General features: G+C 32.4%; 1 protein-coding gene across 1 annotated transcript; it reads right to left on the bottom strand.

Annotated features, from left to right (window-relative positions):
* Window positions 1-5,856: 5,856 nt before the first annotated feature.
* Window positions 5,857-7,875, bottom strand: LOC114260120 (putative 2' cyclic ADP-D-ribose synthase BdTIR). The gene is made up of 2 exons (XM_028200176.2): window positions 7,176-7,875; window positions 5,857-6,277 (listed from the first exon to the last, which is right to left on the bottom strand). Exons 1-2 carry the CDS (start codon window positions 7,673-7,675, stop codon window positions 6,145-6,147), a joined length of 633 nt encoding a protein of 210 aa, XP_028055977.2. The 5' UTR covers window positions 7,676-7,875; the 3' UTR covers window positions 5,857-6,144.
* Window positions 7,876-15,522: the final 7,647 nt, after the last annotated feature.

The raw sequence follows: 15,522 nt of genomic DNA, 5'->3' as shown, positions 1-15,522 counted from the left end.
TGGATTTTTTGTTCATCCAAACAGGACCCTTCCCGGTTTCGAACAGAAATAAACTGTTTTGGAATTAGTGCACACCCAAACAGGGCCCTTCCTGTAATTGCTATCTGTTTGAATTGTTGAATCTGTTTGAAATTCAAAACCCAATAGGTATCATACCTGTTCAATTCAAATCCAAGAGCCACCTTCACATCTATAAATAGGACCACCCTCATTTGATGTTTTCCATTCAGAAATTTCGTATTTCACTTCTGCTATTTATATTCTTCATCTTGCTGCATTTTATTTCCGAAAGAAAGAGTGTAAACACTTAGTGTGTTCGTAAGGCAAACAATTAGTAGTGCTGCTATTGTTTGTGGTAGATCATTTCATCCTGGGAGATAGACGTCCGAATTCTGAAAGCACCGTGGAGAGGACGAATCTGTCTTAAGGACACAGTGTTAAACACTGGACTTGATCATAAAATAATTCGAAGAAATTAAATCAAGTAAGTTATTTAATTTATTTTCAGTGTTGTTTTTATTTATTTTAATCAGATTTTATTTTTGTTTTTGTAACAAAATAAAATCTGTTTTTATTTATTTATTTTTATTTCGAGTTTGATTTTTGTAATCAAACAAATTCTCTCATTTTCTTTATTTCTTTAAATTCTATTTGTTGTTGTGTACACAATAGAATTAAATCTTTTAAATACAATGAAGATTGTCCAACAATAATTATGACTACTTTTTCTTTATAACCAGGTTCTTAGTTCTTTACATACTTGCTCTACTCTTCTCTCCCCCAAAAATAGTTTTTTTTTTTTTTTTTGGAATTACATCCCAGTGAGATAGAAAGGTTTTTTTTCACACAAATATAGAGAAGTGCAACTCACACTTACACCCCCCACCCCCACAGCATTTGACTTGTATCTTATCACAGAATCACTTGCTCCTCATATATTTTTGAAATTTTTATTCTCAATCCATGTAGTTTTATTTTTATTTTTATTTTGTTCTTTTTTTTTTAATTTTTAACCAGGTTTTTTACATGACACTATATTCTCTCTCTCTCTCTCTCTCTCTCTCTCTCTCTCTCTCTCTCTCTCTCTCTCTCTCTCTCTCTCTCTCTCTCTCTCTCTCTCTCTCTCTCTCTGAACAAATAATTATAACTAGTTTTTCTTTAACGAGGATGTTTACGGATTGTGATAATTTTCATTTCAAAATTATCTTCATTATATTATTCAAAAATTTATACAGTGGGTTTAGTTTTAGTTTTCTAAATTTAGTTTTTTAAAAATTGAATTTTTTATTTTTATTATTTTTTTTAGTGAATATTTTTAAAATTTTAAACATTTTTTTTTACTTTTTCAGATACACCTTATTTAGATGTTAGATATTTGTGAAAAATATTTTAAAAAAAATTAATAAATACACAAAAATATGAAAAATGTATTTTTATATTTTTTTTTGTATTTTTGGTATTTAAATTTTTTAAATATTTTTTTATAAATATTATACTTTTTAAGTATATTTATGTTAGGTGTGTCTAAAAATTAAAAAAAAATTACTTAAAATATTTAAAAAAATCTGTGAAAACAAAAAAATACAGAAAACGAAAAAGTAGAATTTTCTGAAAAGTAAATTCTAAAAATTGAAACTAAAGAAAGTGATAGTGATTTTTTTTTAAATTAAAAAATAAAAAAAAAATCATAAACAAATGTAATGGAAAGGATCTCATGTTTCCATAGTCCTCTCTTGTCAACATTTGTTTTTAAATTAGAGAACAGCCTTTCTTTGCACCACATTTGCAGTCCGGCCAGCCCAGTGGGCTTACACAGGCTCCGTTTTCATGACTTGGATGGTCCATTTTATACGTATCTGTGCATAGATTAAGCAGTATATATTGTATTTCTTAATTTATGCAATTCAAAAAAGTTGAAAAATATATATAAATGTATTAATATCACAATATATATAGCGACTAATGCGTATGCAATTCAAGAGAAATGGTAAAAATATATATATTGTGTGTTGTTTAAGTTATAAAAAAGTTTGAATTATTTATATGGAGACCTCTTAAACTATTAAAAAATATCACTTTGACCCCCCTAAACTATAAAAGTATATAAATAAACTCCCTAAATTATTGAGAAGTATTGCTTTACCCATTAAACTATAAAAACAAACGAATAGATTCCCTAAACTATAAAAATACACCAATTGGACCCCTTAATGGAATGCGTCAAGGTAAACACGTCAATAGTTTAGGAGGTGTATTTATATGCTTTTATAATTTAGGAGATTAAAGCGATACTTGTCAATAGTTTAGGAGGTCTATTTATATGGTTTAATAGTTTAAGAGATCAAAATTATATTTCTCAATAGTGTAAGGGCCTTCCTATAAATAACCCAAGATTTTTTTTAACCAAATCTAAAGACTTGGTTTCAAATCTCATCTTCCCTTCTATATACATTCCCTTCTATATAATTTTGTCTTTTAAATGAAGGTAGGGTATTTAAAAAAAAAAAACAAAATATGAGACATAAATATTATGAAAAGCCTTCAATTTATAATATAGTATAATAATACAAAAGATAGATAGATCGGTTTATGAGATTCATTCAATAATTGTAAACACTTCATTTCATCACATTTATATGCAAAAATTAAACAAGTATGATTTTAATTATAAGTTTTTTTCAAGATAAATAAGATAAATTATAGAATTAATTTAATTTTTTTCATCAATAATCTATGTACAAAAGTCTATAAAATAAATAATTTAAATTATAAAATGAAATCTGTGGTGAACTCACCAGTCTGCATGATCTAGTCCACAACAGTAGTACTGTACTGTACTGTACTACAAACGCACTTCTTTTTAAAGAATCAATTTGGTGTAATTTTGCAAAATACCCAAGGATACAAGTAATTATTCAATCTTTTTGTATAATTCTCTTGATTATATAGTTTAAAAAAATTACAGTAAAATAATATTGATCAGACACACAATTTACTATGAACTTGTTAGATCATTCAGACAAAGACAGTGTACAACCTTGTCAAGTTATGTACTCAATTAATTTTACTTTTTTTATTCAACAAAATAGATATATAGATAGGCTATTTCATATACTCGCTAGGAAATATTACCTCCTAGGACTCACACGGTATCTGTAAGGACTTCTACCGCACCTACATAAGGACAAAAACTAAAGCCCCTTGTGTGCTTTGGACACTAAAAAATATGTTTAAGGAGACTCAAACCCAAGTTGTAAGCAAGAAATTCAAAAATCTTACTACTTAACCAACTCCTATTGGTGTACTCTATTAAATTCAATTGAATAAATTTTGTACCTCAATTATTTCGACTTCATTTTATCATTCCTTCTACAATTATTGATTGTGGTTGTGGTTCATGATTTCTATTTTTTTATTTTTTTAAGGATTAAGGTCTCGTTTGGGAACAAGCTAACTTTTTTTTTTTATGAAAAGACGTGCAGAAAAATAGAGAGAGTGATGTGACAACTTATAGTGACTTTTTAACTTTTTAGCTAAAACACTCAGTCTCTAAACGAGGCCTAATTATAGCAATAAGTCTAAGTTCACATAAACATATGGAATATAGATATCTCAGAATGTGTGAGGTCCATATGATGTAAAACTTACACGTGAGACCCATTCTCTATGAAATATCTGCATTTCATTATGTGTTTAATCTTTGTGTTTTTAACATTACTATTAATTATAGGAAAAGATTTTTCATCTTCTTCAAGGTGTGAAACAACATATTTATAATAAAAGAGCCTTATAACTCATATTAGTTACTCAAAGTATTTTCAAGGGACTCTTTAAATGAGATTTATTAATTATTATAACTAATATTATTATATTTTAGTCATTTTAATGGGTTATCTATTCCGATAGCTATTTTAAGAAATGGATAAGTATAAATTAAAAATTAATTAGTCTATTTTTTTTTTGTCATTTTCTTATCAAATCATGCGGCTGCAAATGTTTGATTAACTACGATTTTTTTAAAGAATGATATTTTCACTGGAACTTATAAAATGAATGATTCGAATTATTGAGATGAATCTGTAGTGAACCCACATCGAGTCAATGACACCCTCAAATCTATTATATTTTTCGTTGCATGAAAAGCCCAGTTCTGTTTATAAAGAGCAACTCCACTCAAGTTTGTGATCAGCCTGAAGAGGTCCAGTTCAATTCATTATGGATCCGTTTTGATAATTTGAATCATTTTGTAAGATTTATAAAACACATTTTTCATATTGAAAATCAAGTCGATTAAATACCAGTAACTATATTTGATTAGATCACATTCGTCTTTAAAGAATAGATGGTCTACCTTCAAAATCATAAAATCGGAATCTATTAATTGCAATTTCTCATTAACTAGAATAACCATGTAAATAATATCACATAATACTTTAAAAGCATTTAATAATTTTCTATTTTTTTCAAATCAAATTTTGAGACTGTTTTTGTATCTATATCTGTATTTATTATTATTATTATTAAGGAAAATTAGTCTAAGTCCATCTTCCATTATTAGTAATGAAAGAGATTCACAATATTATTTTATGATGTCTAAGGTCCCTCACTTCCGCTCTCTCTCTCTCTTCTTTCTTCTCTGTTCTCGTTCTGGACCTCTGCACATCTCGTTCTCTGTCCCGATCAGTTGTTTAAGCTGTAAGAGGAGTCCATCATGACGTCTTCGTCGGAAATGGAGAAAGCGTGATCTACGTACGCCATTGATGGGTGAGTTCAAGCTCTAGTCTTCTCTTTCACTTACATTCACAAGAATCGAACCCGAAAGGATATTATTAGAAAGATCAAGATGTTTAAGACTAAGAAACCTAGTTACAAATTCTAGAAAATTTCCCGAAAACATGTTGTGCCCAAGATCAAGAAACTGTAAATTCTTACAAGTAGCGTTAGGCAATGCGGGTTCAGGAAGAGAACCAGAGAGAGAGTTACAGTGGAGCCGAAGCGAAACGAGCCGATCGCAGAGGTTCCAGATCGATGTGGGGAGTGACCTATTGATCAAATTGTTGCCCAAATCGATGTCAGAGAGAGACGAGCTATAGCCGAGCTAGAGAGAGATGGTTCCAGAGAGTGTGTTGACGTTGAGATAGCGGCTTTGGAGGTAAATAGAAAGGAACATTTTTTGTTGAGTTTTGTTTCATTGTTTCAACATATACTATTAACTTTTGAGAGCTCGCCGAGCTCTCTTGGGAGTGTTCCATAGAGTCCAGAGTCCAGCCGAGGGGAGTTTTAGAAAGAGAAGGTAGAGAGTCCAGGGAAGGCCAGGGAGGCCAGAGAAATTTTCAAATTTCTCTTGAGAGTGGGAAGTATAAGGAAGGCTAGAGAAAAAAATTTCTCTAGAGAGAAGGGAAAGCCAAAGAAATTTACAGTAGAAAGTCTAAGGAAGGTCAGAGAAACCAATTTTTTTTGTAAAGTCAAATTATATCATAAAATCTTAATATTATGAATCTTAAAAAAAATCCACATATTATTATTATTGTACAAGAGTCCAGCGATTAACTAGAATTGTATATTTTTATTAATATATTCTTAATTTACTCATTTGTTTTTCTTTAATAAGCCACCCAATCAAGAAGGTGACGTGTGATGGATATTAACTTGTATTATTTTAACTGGCTTCCCTCTAATTCGGACAAAAGGGTATCCTTTGAACTCTCAAATTGTACCATCTTAGTATTTCTTATAAAATACAATTTTAATTTTATTTATCTATTTACTCATTAAGTGAACAAAATATAAATCATTAAAAAAAATAATTTAAACGTCACGGTGAGAAGCATTCGCTCGATTAATGTGTAGTTTGAATTTCTGAGACAAGAATGAACCTTAATATTACATAGAATCATGAAATGAAAAGTTACTCGGAATCATTCAAGTACAAAAAGTTTGTGCTTCTGTTTTTTTAACAAACAAAGAACACTAAATCATCTCGCTTTTTACAATCCCCAAAAAACAAAAAATGAAATGAAATGAAAATGCATGGTACAGATTTATTTAGTGATGGAAATAAATTAAGCAAAACCAGCAAAGATGATAAATAAATAAATAAGTATATATCACGAGTATAGTTTCTTAACGTGACGTCATCTTCATTTACTTGGTTCGAGGAGAGAATCCAGTGTTTTGGTGTGGGATTATTGGGTGTTCCTTCTTCTTCTCCTCCTGGAGCTCGATCAAGTTATCTATCACAATTTCAGCAGCACTTGTTACCACGTCAGACCAGTTCCTGTAAAAAAATAAAATACAAAATGACAATATTAGCCCTTTAGTAAGAAGGTTAGAAAAAAAAAAAAGAAAAAGAAAAAAAAGAGGAGCATTATATACATCTCACAAATTATAATTGTTATTCATGTAATTTGTCTTCTCTGTTAATATGATCTTTATAGTTTTAATTGTATCGATTTGTTATTTAATTTATTACATTATGTTAGTTTAGTCTAACTAATAACGTTAGCTAAACAATTTGACAAAAATCAAAAAAAAAAAAAAAAAAAAATGAATCATTTTAAATTAGACAATAATCCCACAATTTAACATATAAGTGTTTTAGTGACTAAACATTTTCGTCCCAAAAAGTGAAACTTGTGTTGCAAAAATCATTAATCCTTCTTTCATCATTATTTTCTTAGTTCTATGAATCTACAAAATATACTTCTTTTACGCTGTATTTGGTTAGAAAATTTAGGAAAGAATTTGGAAAGGGAAATAGAAATGGAAGGTGAAATGTGATAAAATATACTTACATTTCACCTAGTTGCACATACCTTTTCCCTTTTATATTTCAAATCCCTTCTGAAATCTCTCAATCAAACACAGTATTAGTGAGCTACTTATTCTAGCTCTATAGCTTTTTCTAATCTATATACCTACAATTTTTATTTTAAAAAAATACCACTAAGTAGCCGATGAAATTCATTGCAAGTGTAATCGCACCACACTCTATACTCTATAAGTTGAAATTGTGAACAATTTTCTAAGTCAAATTTTTTGGTACATACCACTTCCATTTTCTAATTCATATACTTCTTCAGATTATTATTATAATTCTTCAGAACATTAATTACTAGAGAAATGTAAATAATTAAGTCATTGTATTAAGATGGAAGATAGAGTACTCATCTCACCCTTTATGAGAATCAAAGGCGAGTCCAACTGTGTACTTAGCCTCTTCAAGAGCTGAGTTGAACCTATGGACCTCCTTCTCCGGAACATTTCCATTGTCAACAATCGTAAGTTGAGAGGGCTTAATGTCGCAAAAGATCGGTATAACCTTCTTCTTCAACTCCATCATCAGAGCCAGCTCATGAAGACAAAAATAAGACTGGCAATAGCTAGGTGAGAAGATCGCAATACCGATCTTACACTCCTTTATTGCAATATCAATCTTGTCAAACAACTTATCGCCCGGTTTCATGCTCTTCTTGTCCAAGAAAGGTCGGAGCTTGAGCCACCTAAGCTGATCGTAGAGCAACGAAGCCACGGTTCTCTTCGTGTCAATACTTCTATGGTTAATGAACACATCGCATGGACGGGTGAGCCGGAGCTTGTTACTAATCACTGCTGTTTGGGTCTGGTGGCTAAGAATTTGGCGATGTATTAGGTTCATGGCGGGTGAACGATGCATGGTTTTTTTTTGGGTTCTGAAAACCCTAGTTTTTGAATTCTATTCTTGTGAGGGTTTTTTTTTTTTTCACCAATTGGCAAAGGTCATGTGGTGATTTTGATTAAGGTACGTTTGTTATGTTATATAGGAACTTCTAAAATCTGTATCTTGTTTTTTTTTAATCGATGAGGTGTTTGAATTTGAAATTTTTATGTTTACTTGCAATGCATACTTCCAACGTTGATTTTGAAGATGAATGTATAACGTTGATTTGACAGGAGCGAAATCTCCAAAACGCTTTGACATTTTGACTGCCCAATAGAATCCTTCAAAATTTTTCTAGATGGAAAAGTTTTGCCACGTTTATGTTTTTGTGTCATTTTAATTGATTTATAAATAATTTATAAAATTTATTAAATTTTTATTTTTAAAAAAAGAAGAAAATTGTTGTATTGGCTCCTCTAACAAACAGTTATGTCAACTTCATTTGCGATTGACAATCGCCTTTAACTGCTAATAATCACCACTCATTGATGAAAACCGCCTTCAGTACATTACGACTATTGTCAACAATCACATCTGATCGTCATCTCTCACTGATAATCACCTCTAACAACTCAACTTTTGTCAAAAATCACCTTCAAAATTATCATCTCTCGACAAAAACTGCCTCCCATAGCTACCATCTTAGGCCATTGGTAATCATTTTTGGTCATCACCAATTCAACCCACTGGACCTATGACAAGGCCCATTTCAATAATTTAATCCGTTCAAAATTTAAGTCTTTATGTGTAGATTATTTATATATATAAAAAAAAAAATCAGATTGACCGTATAAATATAGTTACATGATTTGATCATATTTGTTTTCAAAAAAATAAAAGATTTGTTTTTAAAATCATTCTAGTCATCCAGTCCTACTACATCCCCCTAATTGATACCCCTTAATTCCACTCCCAATGACATGGCTAAGACTTATGTGAAGCGATCTCACAGCCCTCTCTCTCTCTCTCAAAATGGTTGAGACACTTAATTTATCACTCCTAAAAATCACCCCTAACAATGTGTCTAACAAGTGTCAAATTTCAATTTACCAAATATTCCATTATATGAGATCTAACCCTTAATGCCACATCATTAGCGGTCATTTAGGGATGATAAATTGAGAGGATATAGCATTGTTCTCTCTCTCTCTCTCTCTCTCTCTCTCTCTCTCTCTCTCTCTCTGTGGGGCATTAGCGGTCATTTAGGGATGATAAATTAGGGGGATATAGCATAGTTGTCTCTCTCTCTCTCTCTCTCTCAACTTTGAGTGGTGCTACATCCCCCTCCCCTAAAAAAAAAAATTTTTTTTTGTCCCCTCCCCCCTTCCAATTCCACCCTCATGTGAAACAATACCATACTCCTCTCCCCCCTTCCTAATTCTACATCATTACAGGTGGAATTGGAGGAGCAAAATTAAGGAGATGAATCATTATTCCTCATCTTTAGCCACTTAATTTCGTATCATTAGGGGTAGAATTTTTTAAATAAAATTAAGAGGATGAACCATTTTTTATTCTTTTATTAGAACTAGCAATGATCCAAATCTTTTCAGAGTTGCTCTGTTTGGCAACATTTAAAAAATTCATTTTGTATTTAGTACAATTTTTAAAATTTGTGTCAAATTTTTTCTTTCAAATCCTTTTAATCTAAAAAGATACTTTTAAAATAATTTTGTTTTAAAAAATTTCAAAAAAGACAAAAAAAAAGATGTGAAAGGCCAGTTGTACGGGGAGGAAATAATTCTCCTCGTATAATCCTGTTGACCAAGTCCACGCTCCTTCGTACGACGTCGCTTTGTCACCTGAAAACACAAACGTGAGCTAGCCGGCGGGTGTGTGCCGGAAACCTCTCCGATGCCTAAGTCAGAAAACTTGACAAATAGACAAAGCTCTATGTTCTCAGAAAGAATTATGTTCAATTACCTTCTCCAAGGTGATGCTTGTGGGCTTTTATAAGTTTTCTGTGGCACAATCCTAGTAGGACTTGTATTTCTCCATGCAGAGTCCTCCTAGGATTTATTCTCCTAAGGATAATGCTTATCCTTTTACACCCTCCCCCACTGCTTAAACCAAGTGGGATGGTTTTCTCCATGGCCGAATTACCATGTGACCGAAATAACACTGGCTATGCTGAGCCACAGATTAGGCCGACCTATCCTTAGTTCGGTTTTGCTCGCTACACTATATCTCGATTCTCCTCTGCTCAACCCATGGTGTGTTTGGACCGAAACAACGACTCTCGACCGATATAACTCCAAGACCGGTACACCTCTGAAGCCGATGTAGACTTCAAGACCGGTCTAACTCCAACCTGTTTCAGGACCGAAGTACATTTGCAACCTTTCAACCGAAGTAACTCTATCTTTTATTGAGCTGAAGTAACTTTTACCTCTCCTGGCCGGAGTAATTATACCTTCCTGAGCCGGAGTAACTACACTTCTCCTGGGCCGGAGTAGCTTTGCGGCCTTCCCACCCAGTCCTTCGCACTTTGGGTCACAAAGCCCATCACATAGCTCGGCCGAAGTAAGTGTATGGCTGAAGAGTGGTTGGCTGGATTAAACCAACACCCTTCCTAAGCCTAGGATAAGGATCCAGGCTGCAGGACATTTGGTCGGAATAACCAAATACTATAAGTTAGCTGGAAAAACTAACTTCAATAGTTGGCTGGAATAAACCAACTCTTGTTACTCTTCAGCCGAAGTAAGTGAATGGCTGAAGAATGGTTGGCTGGAATAAACCAACTCTTGTTACTCTTCAGTCGAAGTAAGTGAATGGCTGAAGAATGGTTGGCTGGAATAAACCAACTCTTGTTACTCTTCAGCCGAAGTAAGTGTATGGCTGAAGAGTGGTTGGCTGGAATAAACCAACTCTTGTTACTCTTCAGCCGAAGTAAGTGTATGGCTGAAGAGTGGTTGGCTGGAATAAACCAACTCTTGTTACTCTTCAGCCGAAGTGAGTGTATGGCTGAAGAGTGGTTGGCTGGAATGAACCAACACTTTGTACTCCTCAGCCGAAGTGATTATATCGGCTAAGGAGTGGTTGGCTAGTAAGCATATTTTAACCGGCCTAAACCGAAATAACAATCGAAGTAATAGAAGACATTACAAAATGCAAGCATACACACAACAACCGGAATAAGAGTTGCGTAAAATTTTTAAAATTTGTGTCAAATTTTTTCTTTCAAATCCTTTTAATCTAAAAAGATACTTTTAAAATAATTTTGTTTTAAAAAATTTCAAAAAAGACAAAAAAAAAAATGTGAAAGGCCAGTCATATTGAAAATTTTTTACTCGCTTATAATTTCAAGCTTCTGAAAGAGACATTCAAACAGTGCCGTTTTATACCCTTCAAACACGATTTTTGAACAAGTGTCATAAGGTGTCTCTCTCTGCAAAGAGAAAGGCCAAACAAAGACCTTTTATGGCCGACAAAACATTCCACTCTTCCAACTTAATGTCATGGAGTCCCGACAAATCATTCCGCTCTTCCAGCTTAATGTTGGAGTGCTGAATTTTATGAAATTATTTATTTATTTATTTATTTTATTTATTTATTATTTTTTTTTTTTTGTAGAAAACTATAATAGCCTTGGACTTGCCATAGCACTATATTTCATGGAAATTAAACTTAAAATTTAAGATAGATATATATAGTGTAAATGCAAATACCTATCCACATTAGTTTACTTGTCAACCTAAATACTCCGCAAAATACTTCATTGTGCTTGCAGTCTCTGATACAATAATTTTTTTTTTTTAAATTACTCAAAAGTATTGATTTTTAGAATGGTGTTAGTTTAAATCCGCTTAAATAAGTTTTGGTTCTTCTTAACATGGGGCACACGTTAAGAAAATTTAAAAATATTATGTATTTTTTATTAGAAAAAATTAGTAAAATATCTCTCTCCAACTTTGTTTAGTTGGAGAGGTCCAAGATATTTTTTCATTAACTAAGGTCCCTTGATGAAATTTCTCTATAATCATATTAGAAAATTTTTTAAATTTCTCTGTGAAATCAAAAAAAATTCTCTGTGTCAGGACCAAAATTTCTCTGAATTAAATTTTCTCGATGAAAATATTGAGGGATTTTTAACTATTATGAAAATATTATATATCATTTATCTTATAAAATCTTAATATCATGGATCTTAAAAAAAATTACCTTTTTTATTACACACTTTTATGCATAATGTATATATAAAAAAAAAATTAACTTGCTAACATATGTCATAAAAGTGCACGCCAACAAAATTCATATCTTAGTTTTTTATTTGCTAGACAATTTTGTGTTTAATTAAAGTGGAATGAGCTCATGAGCATTTGAACCAAATAAATAAATAGACAAATAAGTGACTCGTAAATAGAATTTTTTTTAAAATAAATAATAAATAATGTGTGAGTGACATTTTTTAAATTGTAAGTCGTGATTATAGGTGATTTAGTTGAAAATGAAAAACACACAAGGGCCACATCTTTATGTATCCAAATTTTGTATAAAAATTGTTCATATATGGTTTCCCTTTAGTAAGAAGAGACTAACGTATGCACACTTGTTGATTTTTGTATTTTAAATTTTAAAATGTTATAACTTTCATTATATATATTGATAAAATTTATATTTTTGGAACATACTCACTAAGCTCTATTAAACAAAATTATTTTTTTTTAAAAATGAATTTCTGAGTAACTTATTAGTTTTAAAATTAAAATATTTCTCAGTTTCACAAAATTCAAAAAAAAAAAAATCAATTTTGTTCAATTTCTGAGAAAATTTTTAGTTTGTACAAGTGTGATGGAGAGAAAAAGAAAGGGGAGAGATAGAAAACAAAATTTACAAATTTTTTCATTTTTACAAACTGAGAATTCTTCAGTTTCAGGATCTTGAAAATTTATTTACATACCTATTAGTATTTCATTACCTTGCAAGATCCTAGAAATTATGTACAGGATGAACTGCCAATGAATTCCAATAGTATAGATTAGCAAAAAACTACAGTAAAAGACATGTAAATTAATGGACATATTTTTTATTCTATGTTATAAAACACATGCAAAAAGCACTAGCAAGGTATTGATAAACTGCTAACAAATTAAAATACTTAAAATATATATATGCATATTATTGGTACAGTCAAGTGGTACTTTACACCAATCACAAATGTACATATCTCTTACTTTCTCTCAAACACCCAATATGAATGTAATGGACTACATTATCAAATGTAATTACAATAAAAAAAGGTATCACAGTATCTACCATATTGACACCCAAATATTCCTCTTTGGAGTCTCAACCTTAGTCTTAGCAAGAATCCAAAAAAAAAAAAATTTGAATACCATGCAAATAAAAAAAATATTTGTATTGAATATTTTCTTAATTGAATAACAACCCCTAAAAAAAATGGTTTACATGTTTAAAGAAAAAAAAAAATTGTATAATAAGGCGGTTTTGAAGTGTTTGAGCTGTTCCGCAAAATCCTACAGTGAATCAACTCAAGTGCCGTGACTTCGGCTACAGTATTATTTGGCATCCTCTATATTAACACATTTTTTTATTTTTATTTAATCACATTATTTTTTTATTTTTTTATTCATCTTTTCATAAAAAAATTAAAAAATATAATTATTTAGATCATCTCAAACACCCTCTAAATAAGGCGGCAAGCACATTGCCTAGGTGGTTAAGCATTTTCTTTTCATTCATATTTTTTTGACATAAATTTTTAAAAAATAATTATAGATTAAAAAAAAAAGAAAGAAACGAGAAAAAATAAGCAACTCTAGCCACAAGTCTACTTTAAAAAAAAAATTTATGTCAAAAGGACAAAATAATTTTGAAATATTATCTCTATATATCTATCTATCTATCTATCTATCTATCTATCATTTATCTGTTCACGTTATCCTCCTGTTTGTCTATACCTAATATGTCTATATATCACTTTTTGAGCCATTTTTCTGTGAATTTTTCAAATCAAATTTTTTGGTGACTTTTTCAAAACAATAATTTATCATTCTTATCAAATAATTTCATTAATTATGTTTTTATCTCTATAAAAATCAATTTTTAGATGTCATATTTCCATAATCACCAATAAATTCAATATATCTATATAAGAGTAATGTTAGAGATCAATGACCATATATCATTAGATATATAATAAATTAAAAATTGACACATGTGATATTATTGTGAGTACAGTTGTGAATTTTTTTTTATAAATCTTAATCTTTTTCCAATAATTTAAGTGTAACCCATCATGATGTGGTCAGAGAGCCTTGGGAAGATGATCATTTTCCAATAATTTAAGTGGAACCCATCTTGGACTTGGGAAGATGATCCATATGGAGATGGGCTTAATGATTTGGCCCACGTGGGTTCTGGCCCTTATCAGATGGCCATTCTGGTTTGGATTTAATTGTTTGGACCAGCCCAAGGCTTCTATCCGCTACATTAATATTTAGCCCCTTCAATAAGTGATGAGTGAAGGATAAAGATATTTACAATAAAGAATCCCATATTCATTGTGGGGATATATTTTTTGAGTACCAACACATGGCTAAGGTGACACCGACTTGTCAGCTGAGGTGCCACGTGTCCTGGTCATGACGCCGAGGTTATCTCAGCGAGGCCGAGGTTACCTCTGAAGATATTGGAATTCGAGATAAGCGGATAAGGCACAAGAGTCTACAGCTGGAAAAGGATAAGACTCTTAAGGAGTTTATCCCAATCTTACTGGGAGTCCAAGATTGATAGTAATCCTAAGTCCATTAGAGCTAGGCTCCTGCTGGGACAAGAATTGAGTTAGCTATAAAAGAGAGGCACCCCCGTGGGTTTAAAGTACGCAATTTATATTCTGAACAGTGAGATTTGCACTATTGATTATCTTTGAGAGATATACTGCCTTGATCGTCGGAGTGCCCCCGGGTGGACGAACCACCGCCGGAATCTTCTCTTTCTGTTGCAGGTCAGCCAGGTGTCATCTATTCTGCCAGTGTTCTCCAGCTGTATACTAAGTTGGGCAGTGTGATCGGAAAATCACTCACACAATTTGGCGCCGTCTGTGGGAACGAAAGGAGAATAGATGGCCAACGACAGACCGAAATAGAAGGTTGGAGACGACACCCCTACTGAGAGTAGGAAACATATTGACCTTTGCGTCGAAAAAGACAACTACAACGAAGAAACTCGTGATAAGAATCACGGAGAAGAGGACGTCGGCCAGGAGGGCGACGCGCCGAAGAAATCAGACCGAAGCGAGTATTATAATGAAGACGACCTCTAGGTATGAAAAGAAAGATGCTTACGAAGGGACGATGAGATGAAAGGAATGGCGAACAAATTGGCGGACCTGCAAACGGTTGTCAATTTTATGATACAGAACAACATCATGCAGTCACCGTTCCCGTCACAAGATACGCCGATTCCAGCAGCCAAGAAAGATGCCCAGGCAGGGGGGCAGAAGACAACTCCTATGACTCCTCAGCACGATAGGACCAAGAAACATTCTCACCGGCCTTCAAGGGAGGTCGGACGAGGAGAATCAAGAAGGAGAGATTCACAGAGGACACATCGCACCAAAGAAGCTGACTCCAAAGAACATCGACATGTTCAGGGGAAGGACCTCTGTTTTGACACGACCAATGGAGGGAGGTCCAAAAGGACTTGCAATGACACAGGAAGTAGTGCACTAAAGAGGCTGAAATCCGGAGATAGCCGAACTCCTGGACGAACCAAGGAGGATCTGAGGGATTACCTCTAGAGAAAGCGACAAGATGCCGAGGTGAACTCACCTGTCAAGCTGAGATAACACTAGATATGAA

Source organism: Camellia sinensis, chromosome 7 (assembly GCF_055761805.1).
Source record: "Camellia sinensis isolate YWXY chromosome 7, ASM5576180v1, whole genome shotgun sequence".
In the NCBI taxonomy this organism is placed as follows: domain Eukaryota; kingdom Viridiplantae; phylum Streptophyta; class Magnoliopsida; order Ericales; family Theaceae; genus Camellia; species Camellia sinensis.
Note: the sequence above shows the minus strand (reverse complement) of the source record. Positions and strands in the feature narration are given on the sequence as shown.